This window comes from Solanum verrucosum, unplaced genomic scaffold (assembly GCF_900185275.1).
Source record: "Solanum verrucosum unplaced genomic scaffold, falcon-dt-bn FXZP01000182.1, whole genome shotgun sequence".
NCBI lineage: Eukaryota > Viridiplantae > Streptophyta > Magnoliopsida > Solanales > Solanaceae > Solanum > Solanum verrucosum.
Genome location: NW_026020378.1, coordinates 2,367,832 through 2,381,955, shown reverse-complemented (window position 1 = coordinate 2,381,955; position 14,124 = coordinate 2,367,832). Strand labels below are relative to the sequence as shown.

The 14,124-nt window shown below is 31.9% G+C and overlaps 1 protein-coding gene across 2 annotated transcripts; it reads left to right on the top strand.

The window, feature by feature from the left end:
- Positions 1–4,757: 4,757 nt before the first annotated feature.
- On the top strand, positions 4,758–11,537 carry LOC125838514 (NADP-dependent malic enzyme-like). Of its 2 annotated transcripts, none has more exons than XM_049517562.1 (20): positions 4,758–4,848; positions 5,032–5,256; positions 5,610–5,730; positions 5,826–5,900; positions 6,443–6,594; positions 6,713–6,818; positions 6,973–7,038; positions 8,210–8,305; positions 8,425–8,496; positions 8,626–8,709; positions 8,854–8,952; positions 9,686–9,733; positions 9,818–9,871; positions 10,008–10,106; positions 10,203–10,292; positions 10,419–10,496; positions 10,611–10,685; positions 10,767–10,857; positions 10,936–11,064; positions 11,166–11,537. In XM_049517562.1, the coding sequence occupies exons 2-20, from the start codon at positions 5,105–5,107 to the stop codon at positions 11,252–11,254; spliced, it is 1,776 nt and encodes a 591-aa protein (XP_049373519.1). In that variant the 5' UTR covers positions 4,758–4,848; positions 5,032–5,104; the 3' UTR covers positions 11,255–11,537. The 2 variants fall into 2 exon arrangements, with proteins under 2 accessions (XP_049373519.1, XP_049373518.1); XM_049517561.1 differs by having other exon boundaries at positions 4,804–4,848; positions 5,048–5,256.
- The last annotated feature ends 2,587 nt before the right edge of the window (positions 11,538–14,124 follow it).

The following is a 14,124-nucleotide window of genomic DNA, read 5'->3' as shown; positions in this document are numbered from 1 at the left end:
TAAAACTCAAATTTTAATATGTAAGGGAATTATTTCATAATCAGAGTTTAGTAAATGACATTATTTGAACTATAAATGAAATAAAAAATGAAAAAGTTAGTAAAAATATCATTGAAGAAAAAAAGAGAATTATAATGTATAAAGAAGTCATGCAATATATAATATCATGTAACTTAATTCTTAATAGATAAAGTTAGGAATAAACAAAATTATATAATGAAAGAATTTCTAGCAACACAATAAAAAATAAAAAATTCAAACTAAATTTTCATATAGGAAATACAATTATTTGAGTATAATCTCAAATTCTAAATTGAAAATAAAGTGGAATTAAATTTTAGCATCTTATCACATATTATATAAAAAAAACACTTCGGTAGATTCTAATAAGCAAAAATATTGAAAAAAGAAATATCTCTTTTCATATTTTGAATTCAAATTAATATAACTTTATTTCTATTACATGTAAAATTCTATAGGAGGAAAACTATTAAACCACAGAACAAACAATATTTACAAAAAGAGTATTAGGGATAATGAAAATTGCACAATGAATTCGCTTAAAACTAAAGTACCATAATGGTTTAATACAAAAAATTGTTATTAATAATTTTTACAATAAAGATTGTAGAATATATAATATTGTTTGTAATGAGAGCACTCACATAAATCATATTAATTTTTTGTTGTTATCTTCTTTAAATGTGTAATTTTTTTAATAATTTATTTTTTTAGTAAAATAACCGCGCATTGCGCGGGCACATATACTAGTTTATATTATAAAATAAGAAAATAAGAAAATAAGAATGAAATAAAAATAATAATATAATATTGAGGAAAGAGAAAAATATTCATTTTTAGAGAATGAAATAGAGACTTGGGTTGAAGTTGATTGTCTGAAAAAATAGAAAACTCTATATTTAGAGAGTAAAATAGAGTGTATGATTGGAGATGCCCTTACCCTATAATACAAATTCAAATTTAACAAAAAATTTCTCATGAATAATACTTTTGACTTTCAACTTTGAAGGATTACCCATGTAGCAAGGAACAGTAAAAAAAAGAAGTTCAGAACACTTGTTTTCAAGGTCAATAGATGTTTTATGACTAATATTATATAAAATAAAATGATTTATTAATTAATTATTGTTAAGTACTTAATAAAATATATTTAAAATACATATATTATGAGTCCTGACATTAGTATGTTGGAAAAAGTAAACAATCAAAAAACGTCTATGATCTAAACTTGAGTTTTGTTGGGGGTGCGAGCTTTAAATAAGTCCGTGATTCAAATTTAATTCGAACTCAATACGAATTCCAAATAAAAATAAAGGAAAAAAGAACTTGGGTTCGGAAAACCTTATGGTCAACACGTCCGATCAAGTACTGTACACTAATTCTAACAAATGTATATGAACAACGCTTGTACCCATTCGACTTTTGACAAGTGTAAAGTCATCTAAACACCATTAATTGTTAAAAAAAATCAAATAAATTGCGCTATTAATTTCTTACTCCATTTTTATTTTATACATTCTTCAAAGTTTTCTCATTTGGAGGTTTGATTTGACCTATAACAGAGGGGTGTACAAAATAAAATCGAAAATCGTATCAAACTGCAAATTGAGTCAAATTGAAAAAAAAATTTCGACTAGTGATTTGGTTTGACTTGGTTTAGTATTGGAAAAAAAACCCGACTATATTTGGATTGGTTTGGTTAAAAGTCAATCCGAGACCAAACCAACCCGACATTATATATATAGTTTAAAAAAATATATTTTATATATAAAAGTATTTACTTTGATGTATTTACTTTGGTTTAGACATTTAAAATACATAATCTAATTAAATTTTTTCTTTAATGTTTAACCATGTAATTATTACTTATTACACTTATTTTAGCATGATTTAGTACTTTTAAATTATGATCATTTTCATTATGACTTATCAATTCGCAATATTTTATATAATTTCATTATTATTTTTTATTGAATATTTTAGTGTCATCACTCATCTCATATTATGTGTTATTTTTTTAGAAACACCTTAGATAGTTGTATTTTGGTTGGACTTATAAAGAAATATTTGGAGCACAAGTTAATTATATGATTGTATGAACACTTTATTGGAAAAATCCAATAACATGAAAAAACCTGAGGTTTATTAGTTTGGTTTGATTTAAAAATTTAAAAATTTGACACAAATGGTTTGGTTTGGTATTTGAAAAATCCAAACCAATCCAAGGTTAAAAACTAAAAAAAAACTCGAGTTTTTTTTGTTTGGTTTGGTTTATAAATTTAATTTTTTTTACACAAATAGTTTGGTTTGATATTTGAAAAACCCGAACTAACCCGATGATGTACACTCTTAATGAGAACTATGACAAACATAAATTTTAATCTATAATATATAATATTTTCTTTTTTTGAGTAATTAGATTGGTTACTGTTTATTATTTGTCCCCGATCAGTTCTCAAATATTTACGGAGAAGTAATTTTTTTCTAATGATAAGGGAAATTATTTATCACGATATAAAATTTGAAGAACAAAACAACTGTTTTATGTATAAGTTTTGGTTGAGATTGTTAAAAGGTACGTGGCAGTCTAGCGGCGTGCATTAATAAATAATTGATATAACAACATTATATCAATAAAACTATTTAAAACGTACTAATAAAATATAAATCAAATAAATTATCAATTTTTTTTCGGCGAATATTCATATTTTGAAATGTATTCACTATAGTCTCATTGGAGATAATACTAAATATTCTAGCACAATAGATTTATGTTAGCCTAATTTGACTATAAATAATTTGTTTATTTTTTTACTTTAAATAGGACTATAGGAGGTTGGAGGTGCCACGCCATAACAAATGACAATTCCGTTCAAGCTGCAAACCAACGAGCCCCAACAATAAAAGGTAAATTCAGCCTTACTCAAGCTTGAACTCGGTCACGCCGTAATCAGAGGCGAACCCATAATTTGAAGACTTTAGGTGCACGAATATAAACATAGCTCAAATATGAGCTCTAAGCTAAATTTAAAATAAAAACAATAAAAGAAAGTCTTTAGTTGGATTTGAACCTTGATCTCAAGAGTGGTATCTCTAGCTTGTACCAGTAGCACAAGGACACTTCTATTCTTATCATGAGTGTACTGTTAACTATATCCTAATTTCTACCAGTTTTTCAAAATAGATATACATATATACATATGATTTTTTCGAAAGGTACCGGGTGCACGTGCACTCCTTCTCCATAGTGTGGGTCCGCCTCTGACCATAACAAATGACAATTTCGTTCTCGCTGCAAACCAACCAGCGAAATTCATTTATTCAAGTAGTATCATTAATATTATTTGTAAGGATATTTTTATTTTTTCAATTTTTTTTTTTACATATATAATACTAAAATTTTTCAACAAAGCAGTGTCGATTGACACCCCTTGAAATAAGGCGGATCCGCACATATTTAGAAAAAGTAGGAAAATAAAAGTGGAATTAAGTAAAAAAAATTTAGGGAGATGGAATATAAAATTAGTAGGATAGGTTTACACTTTGTGAATAACGACAATTCATTTCCATAGGTTTGGTAAGAAGAAAATGCATTGGAAGACGCCGCGTAGCAGCTGCTTTTTGGGTGCAAGTCAATTACATACGTATAATATTGATACATAAATAAAAGTTATGATCTTAATAATAATTGTATATAATTTACACATATATTATGAATTGTGAGTCAGTGAAAATGAAGATGGGATTAAAGATGAGATGTAATGTAATGTAAACTACAGAAAGATATAATCAATGTGAATTAAATTTCATAAAGATGAGACGTAAGACAGTGTAGAGTGGGAAAAAATATAATCAATGTGAATTAAATTTTGATGGTGAAAATTAAAAAAACTCTACTTTTATTTATTACTCATTAAAAAATACAACAACAAACATAATTAGTATAATAATGAAAAGCAAAGTTAGGATGCCATGCATACGGGTTAATTAGGTTCTCATTCTCAACTAGATATATGCGCATAAAAGACCACTTCAATGATACTTTTAAATTTAATTTAGTTTTAAAAATTGATTTTAAATAAAAGTGACGGAACAAAATAAACTATACAAATATCTATCTAAAAATTTATATTAGAAAAATGAATTATTATAATCCTACTAAAACAAGAAAGTACTTGTTGTAGTTTTATTCATATAGAAAAATCAAACTTAAACTACTCTTTCTTCGGTTCAAAATTGAGCGAGTTATTTTGATTTGACATAAAATATAAAAAAATAATGAATACTATACCCATACAAGCAAAATAATTACAAATATATATCCTTTTACCTTCATACTCCACTAAATAATTACACTATATACTCTCAACTAATTTTGCTTAATCGATATCAAATTAATATCATATACTGTATTTGTATCATTAAGACTAATAATTTCGCTTAATAGATACTGAATCAATATATATACTCTTATAATATCATTGACTAATGAATAATTTATGAACAAGAAGCCTTAAAGATACCACAACAATATACATATACTCGTTGTCATTTTAACAATATAGATAGATTTTGTAGTTTTCTTGAATTTTTAAAATTTTTATTTTCTTGTCAAAGAAAGAACAATTTTTTTTATAAAAAAATAACGCCATAAAGGAATGTAAAACATGCCAAGAAAATTTGACTGATCCAACTACCTCTGTTTCTGTGTGTAATCAGTAATGTAACGCGTAAATCTCCGTCTCCTTCTCTCTTTGTATGCAGAGCTAACACCTGTACTTTAATTCTTCTCTCGCCATGTTCTCATTCAACAAACCCATTTTACTGGTACCATTTTTCACTTTCACACTTCAAATTTATCTTTCTTTCAAAAGTAGCATTTGAATTTTCTTGTTTCTTGGGTTATAAAAGGTGGGTTGTTCTTTTCTTGGTAGTAGAACCACAAGAACGTTTTAAATTTACTTATTTGATTTGTTTCTTTTGTGGGTTGTTGTTGATTTGTTGTTTCAGTTTGTTTCATTGGCAGAGAAAGACATTGGGGTTGTTTCTTGTGGGTGAAAGAAGAAGAAGAAGAGGGATAGTGATGGAGAGTACATTGAAGGAATTATCAAATGGGGAGTCTGTGCTTGATATAAAAGATAAATGTGGTGTTGCTGGTGGTGTTGAGGATATGTACGGGGAAGATAGAGCTACTGAAGATCAGACTATTACCCCATGGACTTTTTCTGTTGCTAGGTAATGTTCATTTTTGGTTTATTTTTCTGTGGATTGGGTTGATTATGGGTTTGCCTTCTTTTGTGTGGTTTGCGTGCTATTGTACTAGAGTGGAGTTTATCCTGTGTGCACCCAAAGGGTAGCTATTGCGGGTTCCCTTGTTAACGAAAAAAGAAGATGAAATGTAGGGGGACCTAATGTGTAGTTGGAAATTGTGTTATTACCCTCTTTTCATTTAGATCATCTGAGTTTTATTCGGTTTTCCGTAATGTATGGTTGGAGTTACAAATTTAATGAGTGTATTTAGCTGTGAAAATAGTGGATTTAGTTTGTGTTAACGAATTCTTGTTGACAATCATCTTTATTGATTTCAGTGGATATAGTTTGTTACGTGATCCACATTATAACAAAGGGCTTGCCTTCACTGAGGCGGAGAGAGATGCTCACTATTTGCGTGGTCTTTTACCTCCCAGTGTTTCAAGCCAACAACTTCAGGTCATTTCATAATCCTTGATATAATTGTTGAGTTCCTTTCTTTCCGTATCCATTCATAATTAGAAGTTTAAACCACCTTTTTCATCAAATGTCAGGAGAAGAAAGTGATGCACAATCTCCGCCAGTATCAAGTTCCACTGCAAAGATACATGGCCATGATGGATCTTCAGGTAGTTTACCTCTCAATCTCACTGCAGCATTATAGATTCCACATCTGGTTTATTTATTAACTTAAGTGGACTTAGTAGGAAGTTAGAGGTAGGATCTTTTGGTAAGTTTGTACGGTAATAGGTGTGACGTCTTGGATTTACTCTTCAAATGATGTTTGTGTGGAAGTAACATACTTTACTTGTTATCTGGTGCCAATGGTAGGCCATGCAGTTCAAAATCTCACAAGTTACAATTGGAATTTCCATGTAGCATGGCTATATCATATATGGTCTAAAATTTGTTTAGTTTCTTGTTTTCCTTTTTCATTTTAATATGTATTTTTACCCTTTTTCTTCCCTCTGGAGAGAATGTTTTAATCTATCATTTTGACAAATTGAACATATAAAATAATTTATCAGTATCTAAGGGAATACTATCCCATCAAAATACAAGTTGGCTGTTCTAAGTTATTTCGTGATGAATCAACTCTGCCACCAGACTAAGGTGATTCTGAGTCCTTGCTGTTTTAATTTTGCTAATAACTTATATTTTCAATGCTCAGGAAAGAAATGAAAGGTTATTTTACAAGCTTCTCATCGATAATGTTGAAGAACTATTGCCAGTTGTTTATACCCCAACAGTTGGTGAGGCTTGCCAGAAGTATGGAAGCATTTTCAGGCGTCCTCAGGGTCTCTTTATCAGCTTAAAGGAAAAGTAATTTCCTTTCCTTCTGGTCATCCATGTGGTGGAACTTTTTTCTGTTTGGTTTTATTGTACATCAGATGCTCTTCTGCTCCAAAGCTAATGTAACCTTTAAAGTTGAAACTTTCAGGGGAAAGATTCTTGAGGTATTGAAAAACTGGCCAGAGAAGAGTATCCATGTCATTGTTGTTACAGATGGAGAGCGGATATTAGGACTTGGTGATCTTGGCTGTCAGGTAAATCTGCCAAATTTGACCGGCTTTTAGATTATTGCCTAATAGTATGTTATTTGAACAACCGGATGGAACTAACTAGAGACTGTCTCTACTTTACTTGTACACAGTACCATATGGATAATATAATTGACCAAAAGTTTCAAAATTGTTTCAGGGCATGGGTATTCCGGTTGGAAAGCTCTCGCTTTATACTGCTCTTGGGGGTGTTCGTCCTTCAGTAGTAAGCACCACCCCACCTTTCTTTACTTGTACATTTGATCATTCTCAAACCGATCCTCTCTTGCGCCTTTCTATATGTTTATGTTTCCTTTTGCACAAAGATCTTATAAAGGACACCAATCCGCTAGAACTAAAAAACATTAGTTGCCAAGTTGCTACTTAGTTATTTGAAGTAAAATAACATATTATAGATTCATAAATTTCTGCTTTGAAACATCAGTGTTCTTTTTATTTTCTACTTTCTTGTTCTTTCGTTTTGGACTCTCATCAATGACAATTACATTAACGTATTTTAACTACTTTTTGCTAATGTAATCTTGTTACCATGACTTATTTCTTTATTCATTTCTTCAATATCGGCATCACTCATGAAGAATTTTGTGTACGGCACTGATTATTTCAACTTCAACTTGAAACAGAGAATTTGAAGTTTGAAATACTAGTTTGAGGAGTGTTTTAAGTGAACTAATGGTTACACTCACAAAACTTCATTTCTTTATCCAAGTGAAATTCACGTCCAAAACACAATTTCAACTTCCAAATATCCTTTTTCAACTTCAACTTCAACTTCAACTTCAGATACCCTTCCTTTTTTCTCAAACTTCAACCAAATATTGTTCAATTGCCTACTTCAAATTTATCGTGATATTTTCACGTTAATTTTTCCTCAAATTTCTCATCATATTAGTTTTATGTTATTATTGCTAGCACTACCAATAATATTTTTTTATTAACTATTACTGTTGTTAAGAAATGAACCTTGGACATAACTCAAACACAAAAGTTAGCTCATGGGGTTCTTTTCCAAGACCGTATAATGAGACAATAACCAACTGCCTCCACCAATATGAGCCTGTAGACAACATAACATGGAGGCCCACTATTGGATAAACCAAGAATTGGGGTAGGTTTGGCTTTGGTACCATGTTAGGAAAATGGACCTTGAGCGTAACTCAACCCCAAAAAGCTAACTCATGAGGTTTTCCCCAAGATATATAAGGAGACAACAACCCATTCCCTCCACCAATATGGGACACTTAACAACTATTATACTAACATCATACATCCTTTTTATTATAAAAAGAAATTAGTATGGGGACTGATTTTTTTGACTACATTATATTGATTTTCTTATTCATGTCAGAAATTCACTATTATTTTTTCACCTTCAGTGTCTGCCTATAACCATTGATGTTGGCACGAACAATCAGAAGTTACTGGATGATGAGTTCTACATTGGACTCAAGCAGAAAAGAGCTACGGGGCAGGTTTGGTGATCTTTTTCATTCTTTTACTTCGTGTTCTCAGACTACAGATGAAAATAATGCAGTTATCAAAATCTGCCTTTCGGGAAGCTGAAGTTACATTTCATGTTTTGCTCTTAAAGGAATATGCTGAACTTCTGGAGGAGTTTATGTCTGCAGTTAAGCAAAACTATGGAGAGAAAGTCCTCATTCAGGTATATCACTAACTACAAATATCCCTGTGCAATTGTTCTAATGCACGCCCAGTATGATGAAGCACCAATCTGAAGAATCTTGTTAGTTCAGTTCATTTATGTCCTAAAGTTGCCTGATAATTTTTTCAGTTTGAAGATTTTGCAAACCACAATGCATTTGAGCTTCTTGCGAAGTATCGCACAACACATCTTGTATTCAACGATGATATCCAGGTAGAAGTTGCGAAAATAGCTGTCACCTTGAAACTTTTGCCTTCACTTTGAGTGGATTAATAATTTTCATACTATTTTTTCTGCCAACTTGAAACTTTTACCTTCACTTTGAGTGGATTAATAATTTTCGTACTGGTTTTGCAGGGTACAGCATCTGTGGTTCTGGCCGGGCTTATCGCATCTCTAAAACTACTTGGTGGAACGCTTGCGGACCACACATTTTTATTCTTAGGTGCTGGAGAGGTGAGATTCGTCAACTATTGCCCCTTCACATTGTTTTGGGTTGTTTAATTGCTCTTCAAGAGTTTCATATTATGTACTGATCTTGTATGTTGGTTTTGAGTTTTGACTAGAATAGTAGGCACATTTTGTGCTGCTTAAAGCAGTTAGTTTATGGCATTTTGCTCTGCAAGAACTTCAGCTTCTAACAGTCCGATAAGATTGACTTTTGCTTTTATTTTTGGTGACGAAAGGGCTCAGTAAATTTAATCTTGTACTCACTTATTCAGTGCAGTTAATTCATACACATTTTAAGTTGTGTATTTAATCTTTAAAGTAGAAAATTAATTTGCTAATGGCAAAAATTAAGGTTCAACCTTTACAATTCTCCATTTTAAGTTGGCCATAATATTTAGACTTATAAATTTTTCAGCTGCTTCGGAGATTGATATAACAACTTCGACCAATCACAGAATTTCTGTTTCATTTCTTTGCAATTTACTGGCAATGGCCTGAGATGAAAGGAGGCACAATCTCCCAATTATGAAACAAGGCCATTAGTGCTACATGTTTATCTGCGAAAGAACTTTTCTTCCTGGATTAGCTAGACCGTGTGGATACCTTTACACAAACGGCCATATACATTGGAAACTTTTTAAAATGTCATCAAAATACAGATCAACATATCAATTAGAGCACACTGTATCTCAATATCAGGGATTTTATTTTTAACCATCTTGTCTTTGTCTTCCTGAAGGCTGGAACTGGTATTGCTGAGCTTATAGCACTTGAGATAACAAGAAAGGTGCTAACTACTTTTCATCTACTCCTTTTACTTCTTTTGTTTTGTTTGGAGCTTCTTCACTAACAGTCCAAATTCACCTTTCAGACTAGTGTTCCATTAGAAGAGGCTCGAAAGAAGATTTGGCTGGTTGACTCTAAGGTACTAGCGTCATGATCTGAAATTCCCAGTTCAGTGCTACACACAAGATATTGATCTCTGCCTATATGCTAGACTTACATTTATGTAATTACCAGCATCTCCTTCTCCAGTTAAAACAGTTCTTAATTTATTACAGGGACTGATTGTAAGTTCTCGTGTGGAGTCCCTTCAGCACTTCAAAAAGCCATGGGCTCATGATCACGAACCTGTTAAGGAACTTATAGATGCGGTGAAGGTGTGAAGTTTGCACCCCTTTTTTTTTAATGCTTGACGTGACTTAAAGAAGATGGCAAAATACATTCCTTATGTAACTTTATTCTCCATTTTTCAGGCAATAAAGCCAACTGTTCTAATAGGAACTTCTGGAGTTGGAAAAACGTTTACGAAGGAAGTTGTTGAGGCAATGGCTTCTCTCAATCCGGTGGGTCTTCCCTCTCTCTCATACATGCACAGACATAAATGAAAATATGCATGCATAGATACTGCGACACAAGCTCTATGAATCATAGTCGACCATAAAGTTTCTAATTTTGGCACATATGAACAGAAACCTCTTATTATGGCTCTGTCAAATCCAACATCACAAGCTGAATGTACTGCTGAGGAAGCTTATACATGGAGTAAGGTAAATTCTGTTCGAGAAATTACATAGCTCAAAGTTTTCTAACATATGTCTATCAAGCCACAAATTTGTATGTAGGATTACTGAGCTTGTTCTTTCCCTTTCTTCCACGTACAGGGTCATGCAATCTTTGCTAGTGGAAGCCCATTTGACCCTGTTGAGTTCGAGGGACGGACTTTTGTGTCTGGGCAGGTGCTGCTCTTCTCCAATAGCAATTGACTGCATTTTAGTTTAAGTAATAAATTGGATACTTACTCTTCTTTTGCTTTACAGGCAAATAACGCCTACGTGTTCCCTGGATTTGGTTTGGGGATTATCATGTCTGGCACAATTCGTGTGCATGATGATATGCTACTAGCAGCCTGTAAGTACATCAAAGTCGTCAAGAACTTATATATTCTTCGAGTCTGATTTGACTCCAATTATTTGTTTCATGAAACAGCGGAAGCTTTGGCATCTGAGGTGACTGAGGACGACTATTTGAAGGGGCGGATCTACCCAGCATTCACTAACATCAGAAAAATATCAGCCCATATTGCGGCCGAAGTAGCTGGCAAGGCATATGAACTTGGTGAGTTTTCCAAATTTTAAAGTGATTTTACAAATCATTAGACACCAAGTTCAAACTTGCTGATGATGAATCTTTTAACTTACACCACCCACTTTTTTCAGGTCTGGCAACGCGTCTCCCTCGTCCTAGCGATCTTGTTAAGTATGCCGAGAGCTGTATGTACACTCCACTCTACCGCAGCTATCGTTAAACTGGGAATTTTGGCTGTCATTTAACTAATCCCATTTCCGGCTACATTAGGAGCTTTGAGTTTTAGGTTCATTCATAGTTTTAGATGAAATATTTTGTATGCTACTTCCAATACCTAGTAGAGTCATTCATGTTTGTTATTCTTAGCAGTGAGAAAGACGAGATTTCCCGTTCTTACTCTTATTTTTCTCTCTTCCTTGAACATTGTTGGCCAGTTCATATTATATATTAACAGACACAAGTATTTTTCTCGGATCTACTTTTCCAAGAAAGCTTATTATTATAACTGAATTCATGTTTAAGCCTCGTTGGATCTTTTATTTGACAAAGACACGATGAAGAACGAAATGGCAAGAGAAAGAAGGCATGAAGACCATAAAGAAAACATAGCCATCTAGTCAAGGAAACAGTAACAACAAAAAAATGATGTGATAATTGAAACACATATGATGATATAAATCAAAAGTGATATAGTACTACATGAATAAGACCAGTACTACGACAGACAACACTCTACTACGTGTTACTAACCTTGTACCTTAATTCTCGACCTCCACCACCTCCTATCTAAGGGGATTAAGATAATTTTAAACCAAGGAGAAAATGGAGTGTTGCCAAGGCAGTAAACTGCTAACAAACAAGGCCTCTTCATATGTTTGCATTTATTAATAATTTGTCTGTTTTCCCTCAATAGCTTTGTCAACAGATATGCATTTTCTCTTAATTTATTATCATCTGAATATACGAATCCCTCTTATGAACTTTGTTTAGTTCTGTTCTTGTTAACTAGATTGATGTCTTTACATTTGACCAAATTCAAGCTCAAAGAGGGTGAGAACTTCAGTTCAGATTGAGTTTTCTAATTTTTGCACCAGAAAGTCATCAGATATTCAACTTTGAATGCAACCAAACGGTTCAACTTGTCCACTATTTTATTCCATTGCTGCATTATTTTGTTTGTATTCTACTTTGCTTTTATGATACAAGGAATTAGTGTCTTCCAGGATGAACGAGATTTCAAGATACCTTTAAAGATAACTGGATATAGCTTATCTTCTTATTTAGTCAGTATATAAATTCCTTTTATCCCCCAATCATTCTGCTTGATCGAAATTTTATCTTGTACTTAGTTGCTTCTGTATTACAATTGTCCCCCAAATACTATCTTCATGCATGCCAAATTATCTTTTAATTAAATTATGAATTCCATCAACAAATGCTTGGAAAGTAAATTGTGTCAGTTAACAACTTTTCTTGAAGTATGCAGATGATCATGACTGTGGCCTGAATAGTTACTTGAACAATATTATGCAGAACGTATTTCTGCATTCTGCATATGACTCTGAATTCTGATTTTGTTGTTTAGCTGGTGAATATCTTCATGAGGATGATAAAATCTCTGGTTTATTCCTTATCAGGATATACAAGATAATGATCGGAAAGAGGAATACCTATTTGTTACAATGAAAGGAAAACGACATCTTTCAATCATATTCTTATACCGTTTGACCTTTGCACCATTACTGTCGCATTGCATCTTTTTATAAAGATGAATTAATGAATATGTGACCAGGCATCAGAAGGGGGACAACGATAGATGAATGAGCTATACAAGCATTTTTGTATCTCTTCACCATGGGGCAACTAGTGGCAGAGGAATATATTAAAGGCTATAAGGGGTGTGACTTGTCTTGCTTTGGACATTTGGTTGAAATTTTTTAGTGATACAAATGTCCAGACACAGACGAGCTGCTCGGTGTTGACATAAAGAGAGAAATATCCTTGTTTAGTTCTATTGGTTCTTTTTCCTTTTGTAGCTAAATTCTTAGGATTTTTAGTTTGCTTAATTCATACATTACTTTTTAGAAACTTAATGTCAAACTCCTATGTAAAGCGGAAACTGCCATCTTCTATTTTGTTTCAGTAATGCTTATTATTATGGTACAAAATATGAACATAATAAACTGCAGGTCACTCAGAATTATTTAGTAAAGTCATTCAACTTTGTTTTGTATCAATAAAATCATTCAACTTTGGGATTTTCTTTTAAAAAATCACTCAACTAAATTTATCATTAAAAAATTAAAGAAGACTCATAGCTTAAAGTTTAAAGCCAACACACCAACAATTTCATAATTCTCAAAATTATGAATCTGGAAATTCATGGTTTCTGCAATACTCTTTAAATTTATTTATTTTTGTGGAAAAACAAAAACAAATTAACTTCCGAAAATTGGTTTGCATTTTTTTGGTTTATGATGTTAAAAGAATCAACCTCCCATCGATTTTAATTAAAAGTATGTGTTTGTGTATAAGAACTTGATTTCTTTTTTAAAAAGAGTAATTAAATAGACTATATATTATATCTATTCAAATAAAAAAATATTAAATGCTAAACGGAAAACTAAACGGTAAAAAAAATGGGCAGTGATTTTTTACTCCATAAAACTTCCTTAGTCGTCCAGCCAAATTTTAGTTTTAATATAATTAAATCCATACAACTTTTTTAGTGGGCAGTGATTCTAATTTTATTTGCGAGCTTTATAGTTACATGGCATAAGAATTAATTAATTTTATTATGTTAATATTTTCTTTAATGAAAATTTTGGTTGAGTGATTTTATGAGAAAACAAGCTTTAGTTGAGTGATTTTAGAAGAGAAAAGATTTAAGTGGAATGACTTTGCAAGATAATTACTCATAGTTGAATGACCTTTTGAGATATTTACTCAGTAAACTGCATATATGCAGGATAGTTGGCTTGTGTTTGATTTGATTCTTCTGCTCTCTCTGAGTATGGTTCCGAGGAGTTTTCACTGTGATCTTTCGTCTTTTTTTGGGTTAATATATATCTGAATCGAACTGTAAACTTC

Excerpts from the sequence above, each read along its gene's own strand:
- LOC125838514 (XM_049517561.1), top strand. The coding sequence starts at position 4,819 with ATGTTCTCATTCAACAAACCCATTTTACTG. Across the intron at positions 4,849-5,047 it reads TCAACAAACCCATTTTACTG|AGAAAGACATTGGGGTTGTT; the intron begins GTACCATTTTTC and ends TTTCATTGGCAG. Across the intron at positions 7,039-8,209 it reads GGGGTGTTCGTCCTTCAGTA|TGTCTGCCTATAACCATTGA; the intron begins GTAAGCACCACC and ends TTTCACCTTCAG.